Source organism: Rhinoraja longicauda, chromosome 19 (genome assembly GCF_053455715.1).
Source record: "Rhinoraja longicauda isolate Sanriku21f chromosome 19, sRhiLon1.1, whole genome shotgun sequence".
Taxonomy (NCBI): domain Eukaryota; kingdom Metazoa; phylum Chordata; class Chondrichthyes; order Rajiformes; family Arhynchobatidae; genus Rhinoraja; species Rhinoraja longicauda.
In genome coordinates, this window is record NC_135971.1 from 32,143,239 (window position 1) to 32,153,403 (window position 10,165).

At 44.7% G+C, this 10,165-nt stretch overlaps 1 protein-coding gene across 1 annotated transcript in view; it reads left to right on the forward strand.

The window, feature by feature from the left end:
- The window catches only part of LOC144602948 (uncharacterized), an 80,013-nt gene extending 70,357 nt beyond the window's left edge, over positions 1-9,656 (forward strand). Inside the window, exons 13-14 of the mRNA XM_078416070.1 lie at positions 3,533-3,659; positions 3,751-9,656. Coding sequence (XP_078272196.1) covers positions 3,533-3,618 — 86 coding nt within the window. The 3' untranslated portion in view covers positions 3,619-3,659; positions 3,751-9,656. The remainder of the gene's footprint in view (positions 1-3,532; positions 3,660-3,750) is intronic.
- The last annotated feature ends 509 nt before the right edge of the window (positions 9,657-10,165 follow it).

Consider the following 10,165-nt stretch of genomic DNA (forward strand, 5'->3'; position numbering starts at 1 on the left):
CCATGTCATCCCACTTTCTCATCCACTCCCTACACATTAGGGGCAAGCCCTCATGTCTTTGGGATGTTCGATGATACCGGTGCACCCGGAAGAAGCCCACCCAGTCCCAGGGAGAATGTGCAAACTCCACACAGACGGCATCAGGTATCAGGATAGCACCCAGGTCTATGGTGCAGTGCTCTACCCCCATTACCCTGACACAGGAAGGGTGTCATTAAGCTCGAATGAGTACTGAAATTTATGAGGATGTTTATAGGACTTTGGGGCCTGAGTTATAGGGAGAGGTGGGGCAGGCTAGCACTTTATTCCTTAGGGCGCAGGACACCGAGGGGTGATCTTACAGCAGTGTTTTAGGATCAAGAGGGGAATAGATAAGGCAAATGCATTGTCTTTTACCCAGAGTAAGGGAGTCAGGAACCAATTGTTCCAAGGTGAGAGGGGAAAGATTTAATAGAACTTGAGGAGCACTTTTTCACATAAGGGATGGTAGGTATATGGAAAGAACTACCAGAAAAGGTAGTGGAGGCAGGTATCATAACATATCTTTGGATAGCCACATGGGTTATGCGCCAAACCTGGACAGATGGGACTAGTGTAGGTGGGGCATCTTGGTTGGCAAGGGCAAGTTGGGCTGAAGGGCTGGTTTCCATGCTCTATGACTAAGAGTCTACCAGCTGCGACTAAGCCGAATCAGAAATCGATAATTTCCCTTTCTTTCTCAAAACTGGTATGCCGAATGAGTATTTCCATTGTATCATAAGTATAAGAAAATAACTGCAGATGCTGGTACAAATCGATTTATTCACAAAATGCTGGAGTAACTCAGCAGGTTAGGCAGCATCTCGGGAGAGAAGAGCATCTCAGTCTGAAGAAGGGTCTCGACCCGAAACGTCACCCATTCCTTCTCTCCCGAGATGCTGCCTGACCTGCTGAGTTACTCCAGCATTTTGTGAATATTTCCATTGTATCAGTTCACTCTGGAGCCCCAAAATTGTGTTTGAAGATCCCATTGTATTTTCCTGGCGTTCGCTACACATATCTTTTTTTATTTCATATTTTTCATATTTCAGATACAGCGCAGAAACAGGCCTTTTCGGCCCACCAAGTCCGTGCCGCCCAGCGATCCCCGCACATTAACACTATCCTACACACACTAGGGACAATTATTACATTTACCCAGTCAATTAACCTACATACCTGTACGTCTTTGGAGTGTGGGAGGAAACCGAAGATCTCGGATAAAACCCACGCAGGTCATGGGGAGAACGTACAAACTCCTTACAGTACAGCACCCGTAGTCAGGATCGAACCTGAGTCTCCGGTGCTGCATTCGCTGTAAAGCAGCAACTCTAACGCTGCGCTACCGCCCGATATCGATAATGTCCTTCCTTACACATGTGGTGGTATCTGTTCAATGGAGTTCAAAATCAATTAAATACAACTGCAGATGGTGGAAATCTAAAATTTAAGCAGAATATGTTGCAAACATTCAGAAGGTTACGTTTCATTTGTGGTAAGAGAAACAGAGTTAAGGTTCTGGATCAAATATCCTTTATCAGTGTTCTGATGGCAGTTGAAAAACCAGTTTGACTTTATTTTACTGGAATCTCCCGTCTGATGCAACGAGGAAGCTATTTTTGTTCAAAGGATGGAAGGGTCCATGAAGTAAGCATGGGGGATGAGTTGGTTGGCACGCAGTAAGCCATACAGATACAACACGGGCATAGTTACAACATCATTAGTCTCGGATGGTCTGTGGTAACACTTGAGCAAGCTTGTGTCGGAAGGAAATGAAGTTGCTGGTTTAAATTGAAGATTTACACAAAATGCTGGAGTAATTCAGCGGGCCAGGCGGTAACTCTGGTGAGAATGGGTGACGTTTCGGGTCGAGACCCTTCTTCGACAACCTTGAGCAATCTTGCTTTGAGAACAGTCCAACATGTATAGCAGAGCTTGTTCTTGAGGACCAGAGTACATCAGTTCAAGGTGAATGGGGAAAAGATTTAATAGGAATCTGAGCGGTAACTTTTTCCACACAAAGGGTGGTGGGTGTAGGGAACATGCTGCCAGAGGCGGTAGTTGAGGCTGGGACTATATCAATGTTTAAGAAACGGTTAGACAGGTGCATGGATAGGACATGTTTGGAGGGATATGGACCAAGCTCGGGCAGGTGGGACTAGTGCAGCTGGGACATGTTGGCCGGTGTGGGCAAGTTTGGTTGAAGGGCCTGTTTTCACACTGTGTCACACTATGACCTTGTTCAGGCCCACAGTCATTGTCATAGTCATACACCATGGAAACAAGCCCTTCGGCCCAGCTTGCCCATGTTGGCCAGCAACTCTAGCCCCACCTGACCATGTTTGGTCCATATACTTCTAAACCTTTCCTGTCCATGTACCTATCCAAATGTATTTTAAATGCTCTGATAGTTTCTGCCTCAACCACATCCTCTGGTAGCTCAATTCATAACCACCACCCGCTGAATGAAAACGTTGCCCCTCAAATTCCTATTAAATCTTTCCCCTCTCACATTAAATCTATATCCTCTGGTTGTTGATTCCCCTACTCCGGGTAAAAGACTCTGTGCATCTTCACTTCCTGAAGCCCATCACAATCTCCTTTGTTTGCAGTCAGACAAAAGACCAAAATGGCGGCGCTGCCCTAGCAGCTGCGACTTACCTGTGGTCCGTTTGTCTTTCTGTTTTTGTTGTTTTTTTGTCTTAATTGTAGATGTGATGTCGTGTTTTTTGTGGTTGTGTACTATGTGGGGGGTGGGGGGGGGGGAACTGTAAAATTGTAAATTTGTCCCTTCCGAACGGAGACCCGACCTTTGTTTTCTGGGTCGTGTCTCCGTTCCCGCTGCGGCCAACCATCGGCCAAACTCCTGGAGCCGGCGGCCTCCAGCCGGGACCACCTGGGGCTCTGGTTTGCAGAGCCCGCGGACCGGACTCACCATCAGCGGTGCCGGCTGTCTTCGGAGGCTGCGGGAGCGGCAGCGACTCGCCTCAGAGGCTTCGGCTCGGGCCGCGTGGAGGCCGACATCGGGAGCTCCGGCAGCTCTGCTCGGCGGGGGCTACAATGTCGGGAGCCACGACCGCCCCGACGTGCAACGGCAGCAGCAGCGTCTTCGCCCGCACCGGATCACGGGGCTTGTGTCGGCCCGCTGCGGACCTTTCACCGTCCGGCGCGGCCTGGAACGTGGCAAATTCAACAGCCTGACCGCGGGAGAAGACGGCAGGGGAAGATAAATGACATTCTGGTCTTTCATCACAGTGAGGAGGGGACTGGAGGAGACTCACTGTGATGGATGTTTCTTTTTGTTTTGTGTTTTGTGTTGGTTGGGGTTGTGTAATTTGCTTATTTTATTGCTCTATTCGCTGTAAGGTAGCAACTCTACCGCTGTGCCGCCCTAGTTTAAAGTAAATTAACTGAAGAGTTGTGCCAAAGGGCCTGTTTCCACACGTTTTCACACGATGACTCTGCAATATCCTTGTGCTACACCTAATGAGTGCTGTATTTACTTGCTGGGCAGGTGTTGGTGGGTCACACGAGGCATTTGGAGCTAGTTCCATGCTGGTGCTCATGGCTACGCTTGTGATGATCGTTGGAGCATTGTAGAGAAGAGGAGCAACGAGGATAGAGGCCAGGTGTGATAACAGGTGAGTGAGTGCGTAGACTCCTTCACTAAGACTGATGTGACAAACTCTCTTCTCATTTCTGATCCAATTTCTTCTCATTTCTCCTTTCCAGATGAACATTGCGTCCTAACCTGGATACTGGATGAAGCTTATACAAATGACAGGGCTGAATGGCTGTTTACCTAATCAAGCTTAGTGTTACATAGAAACATAGAAAATAGGTGCAGGAGTAGGCCATTTGGCCCTTCGAGCCTGCACCGCCATTCAATATGATCATGGCTGATCATCCAACTCAGTATCCCGTACCTGCCTTCTCTCCATACCCCCTGATCCCTTTCGCCACAAGGGCCACATCTAACTCCCTCTTAAATATAGCCAATGAACTGGCCTCAACTACCTTCTGTGGCAGAGAATTCCACAGATTCACCACTCTCTGTGTGAAAAAAAAAATTCTCATCTCGGTCCTAAAAGACTTCTCCCTTATCCTTAAACTGTGACCCCTTATTCTGGACTTCCCCAACATCGGGAACAATCTTCCTGCATCTAGCCTGTCCAACCCCTTAAGAATTTTGTAAGTTTCTATAAGATCCCCCCTCAATCTTCTAAATTCCAGCAAGTCTATCCGGTCTTTCTTCATATGAAAGTCCTGCCATCCCAGGAATCAATCTGGTGAACCTTCTCTGTACTCCCTCTATGGCAAGAATGTCTTTCCTCAGATTAGGAGACCAAAACTGTTGCCTCCAGTGTAGTGACTGGTTGCAGAGTCTTCGTTGCAGCAAACTCTTTTAGCAACGTTTTAATTTTGTGTTACATTTCACTCAGAATTTAATTTTGAAGTTTGAGGTTTTCATCTTACAGAGTCATACAGCACAGTAACAGGCCCTTTGGCCCAACTCGGCCATTCCGGTCAAGATGTTGCATCTGAACTGGTCCCACTTGCTTGCGTTTCGCCCATATCCCTCTGAACCTTTCCCACTGATGTACCTGTCCAAGTGTCATTTAAATGCTGAAATAGTATTTGCCTCAATTACCTCCTTTACTTAATTTTAGTTAGAGCGTGAAAACAGGCCCTTCGTCCCACCGAGTCCTCGCCAACCAGTGATCACACTAGCGCTACATACACACTGGGGTCAATTTACCAAAGCTAATTAATCTACAAACCTGTACGTCTTTGGAGTGTGGGAGGAAACCGGAGCACCCGGAGAAAATCCACATGGTCACAGGGAGAACGTACAAACCTCCCTTTAGCCAGCACCCATAGTCAGGATCGAACTCGGGTCTCTGGCGCTGCAAGGTAGCAACTCTATCGTAGTGCCACTGCGCTGCCCAGTGCCCAAATTCAGGCAGCTTGTTCCATATACCCACCATCCTCTGAGTGAGGAAGGTTTCCTTTAAGTCTTGCCCCTCTCGCCTTAAACCTAAGTCCTCTGGTTCCCAATTCCCTTTCAAGGACAGCTTGAGATAGAGCTCTGAATGATAGCAGGGTGTTAAATAAAGCTCTTACTGATAGCAAAGTCAAGGAATATGGGGAGAAGGCAGGAACGGGGTACTGATTGTGCATGATCAGCCATGATCACGGTGAATGGCGGTGCTGGGTCGAAGGGCCGAATCGCCTACTCCTGCACCTATTGTCTATTGTCTATTGTCTATTGTCTATTGAGATGAGTTGCTCTCCCCAATTTGGCAATAGCATTGGGAGTACTCCATTGCCGGTGTGGTGTGTGTCAGACCATTGCTGCAAACATTGTGACCACAAGGCCATGTGACGTGACAGAGCAGAGAAAGCTTTACTGGGCATTTGGAAATGCCTCGTTAGAAGTGGGAATGCAGAATAAGAACACTTTCTACCCAAGAAGAACTCTATCCCCAATGGGAGGCTGCCAGTGTGGAGCATGTTGTTTGAAATGCGAGCAGAACCGTGTAGATATTTGGTCAAAGATAGACACAAAATGCTGGAGTAACTCAGCGAGACAGGCAGCATCTCTGGAGAGAAGGAATGGGTGACGTACTGGACCGAGACCTCCTGAAGGCTGAACTGAACTGTGTCATAGAGATGGAGAGCGGGAGATGTAAAGATGAGGTGCAGTCCTAGAATCAGAGTTCTCTTCCCTGTTGCAAAATCTAACACAATAACCTGAAGCACTGTTATATTCCAGAGTCAGATGTACCATTAGATGTTGTTGGGTGATCCACATACACTGATGAGCCAAAACATTACGTCATCATGGGCTCTCTGACCAGTCTGCGGCTATGCAGCCCCATACGCAGCAGGGCGCGATGCACTGTGTATTGTGACACATTCCTCCCGTGATCACCATTAAAATTTTCTGTGACTTGTGCCACAGTTGACCTTCTGTCAGTTCGGACCAGACAGGATAGCCTTCGTTGCCCTCGCACATCGATGAGCCTTGGGCGCCCAACACCCTGTCGCCGGTTTGTGGTTTGTCCCTCCTCGGACCACCGTCTGTAGGTACTCACCACTACTGGTACTCACCGGGTGCATCCCACAAGCCTTGCCGTTTCAGAGATGCTCTGACCCAGTTGTCTGGCCATAACAATTTGGCCCTTGTCAAAGTCACTCAGGTCTCTACTCCTGCCCATTTCTCCTGCATCCAACACATCAACTTCAAGAACTAACTGTTCACTTGCTGCCTAATATATCCCACCCCTTGACAAGTGCCATTGTAACAAGATAATCAATGTTATTCACTTAAACCTGTCATTGGTCATAATGTTTTGGCTTATCGGTGTATAGTACAATCATATTTGCAGTGACAGAGATGACGCCCGTTGCTGTTACCGGCAACATCACTGGTCCATAGAGAGAGAGAGAGCAGTCATTTCCTTAGACAAGTAAGACACAGGTGCAGAATTAGCCATTTAGCCCATTGAGCCTGCTTCGCCATTTGTTATATCATCATATCATATCATATCATATATATACAGCCGGAAACAGGCCTTTTTTTTTGGCCCTCCAAGTCCGTGCCGCCCAGCGATCCCCGTACATTAACACTATCCTACACCCACTAGGGACAATTTTTACATTTACCCAGCCAATTAACCTACATACCTGTACGTCTTTGGAGTGTGGGACGAAACCGAAGATCTCGGAGAAAACCCACGCAGGTCACGGGGAGAACGTACAAACTCCTTACAGTGCAGCACCCGTAGTCAGGATCGAACCTGAGTCTCCGGCGCTGCATTCGCTGTAAAGCAGCAACTCTACCGCTGCGCTACCGTGCCGCATTGTTCATGGCCAATCTATTTTTCCCTCACAACCTTCTCCCCGTAACCTTTGACGCTCTTACTAATCAAGTACCTATCAATCTCTGCTTTAGAAACACCCACTGGAGTAACTTTTGGGCGCTGTAAGGCAGCACCTCTACTGCAGCGCCACCCGGCTGCCAACATTCAGTGTCATTGCTTGGATGCTACCAAGCTTCGTCAGTGTTGATGGAGCTGTGCTCTCAGCCCCCAGATCCTATAGGCTTATCACTTCTACAACTGCTACAAGCTACTGGCAGCCGTCCCCCACCCACTTAACCTGATCCCAACCTTCCTTGTTAAAACCTTTCACCAATACCCCACCCACACCCACACATAGAAACATAGAAAATAGGTGCAGGAGTAGGCCATTCGGCCCTTCGAGCCTGCACCGCCATTCAATATGATCATGGCTGATCATCCAGCTCAGTAACCTGTCCCTGCCTTCTCTCCATACCCCCTGATCCCTTTAGCCACAAGGGCCACATCTAATTCCCTCTTAAATATAGCCAATGGACTGGCCTCAACTACCTTCTGTGGCAGAGAATTCCACAGACTCACCACTCTCTGTGTGAAGAAATGTTTTCTCATCTCGGTCCTAAAAGACTTCCCCCTTATCCTTAAGCTGTGACCCCTGGTTCTGGACTCCCCCAACATCGGGAACAATCTTCCCGCATCTAGCCTCTCCAACCCCTTAAGAATTTTATATGTTTCTATAAGACCCCCCCTCAGTCTTCTAAATTCCCCACCGTTTATTGCAACGCACCAAGCTTTCGAATGTTGCTGCCCGTCAGTCTTTGAAAGGGGCTTCCACATGGTTACAGATGTTCCAACGTGTGCTATATAATAGCTAGCGTCGAGATCTACCGTGCGTTGAGAGCGCTGTCCATTTGCACGGGATCCTGGTGTTTCCTGCAGCAGCAGATTGCGAAGGAGGCTGACTCCCAACTCTCCGCAGGGAGGCAGACCCTGCCCTGCTTGACAGCTTGAGTTGTACATGTGTGGTTTTTCATAGAAAATAGACACAAAATGTTGGAGTAACTTTTGGGTGGTGCAGCGGTAGAGTTGCTGCTTTACAGCGATTACAGTGCCACATGTTTAGACCGTAATGGTGTATCCTTATTGTTTTGATCTGTTGGTGCTTTATTCTTAACTGTTAACTGTATGTTTGTGTTGTCATTTGTGAGCAGAGCACCAAGGCACATTCCTTGTATATGCATACTTCGCCAATAAACTTATTCAATCAATCATTCATTCATTCATTCAGTCATTCATTCATTCATTCATTCATTCATTCATTCATTCATTCATTCATTCTTTTTCCTTTTCCTTTTCCGTCCATCCACATCCTTAAATTCGGCTTTGCATTTTACTCCTCTTTTTTTCTCCTTATTCTTTTCTCCCCATTTTCAGCTCTGGCCTTTGTTACTTACTCCACTCACTCTACCCACTCTACTCCACTCACTCTACCCACCTCACCTGGACAATAGACAATAGACAATAGGTGCGGGAGGAGGCCATTCGGCCCTTCGAGCCAGAACCGCCATTCAATGTGATCATGGCTGTTCCTGCCTTCTCCCCATACCCCCTGACTCCGCTATCCTTAAGAGCTCTATCTAACAGATAATACAACAATTTCCATTTAAAATAGTAAATGAAAAATTTAAATATTTAGGTATCTATGTAACTAAGATATATACATCATTATTTAAAGCAAATTTCCCCCCATTACTGAACAAACTACATAAGAATATTCAATATTGGAAAACACTCCCTATCTCAATGGTTGGCAAAATTAATGCCATAAAAATGATTTTTTTACCGCAAATATTATACCTTTTTCAGACAATTCCGATATATCTGACAAAAAACTTTAAAAAAAAATTGGACTCTATTGTTAATGATTTTATCTGGGATTATAAGAATCATAGGATAAACAAAAGACACTTGTGTAAATCAAAAATAAATGGAGGCCTGGCTTTACCCAATTTTTTGTTTTATTTCTGGGCAGTTAATATTAAAAATATGAATTTCTGGTTGGAAGAAATAGATCATCAACCAGACTGGTTAAAAATGGAAAAGGAAGATTGTTTACCTTTTGATATTGGTTCGATATTATTTGCTACGTCTAAATTAAACAAAAAAATTTATAGGGAAAACCCTATAATATTTAGTACTATACGAATTTGGAAACAATTAAAAAAGACATTAAAATTAGATAATTTATCACTTTTTCTTCCAATTGTGAATAATCCTTTGTTTAAGCCTTCATGGGTAGACGGGGGTTTTACACAATGGAAGGATTATGGAATTAAAAATATGGGACAACTTTATAAGGAAGGCTCCTTTCTGACATTTCAGGAGTTGCAACAGACTTATGGTCTTCGTGGAAATGATTATTTCAGATATCTTCAACTTAGAGATTATGTAAAATCGAACTCCCAAAATTTTCGATTTAGAAATTCAGAAATTCTTGATGAATGTTGGAACAAACATCCTAATACAGAAAAATTAATATCTTATATATATAATATCTTATTAGACAGTGACATTCCCTCCACGGACTTATACAGACAAAAATGGGAAAAAGAATTAAACCAAGTAATTACGAAAGAAACTTGGGAAGAAAGTTTGCAACATATACATCAGTGTTCACTAAACGCCAGACATTCTCTAATACAATTTAAAGTAATACATAGGTTACACTATTCAAAAACAAAACTACATAAAATTTTCCAACATATCTCACCTAAATGTGATAAATGTCAACATTTAGAAGCTACATTATTTCATATGTTTGCAAACTGTATAAAAATTAAAAAATTCTGGGTAAATATTTTTAGCATAATATCTAAAGTAACCAGCACACAATTGGACCCAGATCCAAAATTAATTATACTCGGAATATTAGAATTAAATCAAACATTTAGAACAACACAAAGAAACTTTATGGATTATAGTTTAATAACAGGAAAAAAATTAATTCTAAAATTTTGGAAAGGCCCTACGGCCCCCACAATCAAAATGTGGATTATAGAAATGACGGAGACCTTAAACGTGGAAAGAATCAGATTTTCCCTGTTGGACAAACAGGAATTATTCATTGGAACATGGTCTCCTTTTATTGATTACTTAAAGGGTCAGAATGGTTCAGCACAGGAACCTGACTAGCACTCGGACTAAAGAATGGATGAAATGCTATACTTTGAAATGTACGAATATATCTCGAATGAAGTTTTTGTTATTTTAATAAATTTCTCCAT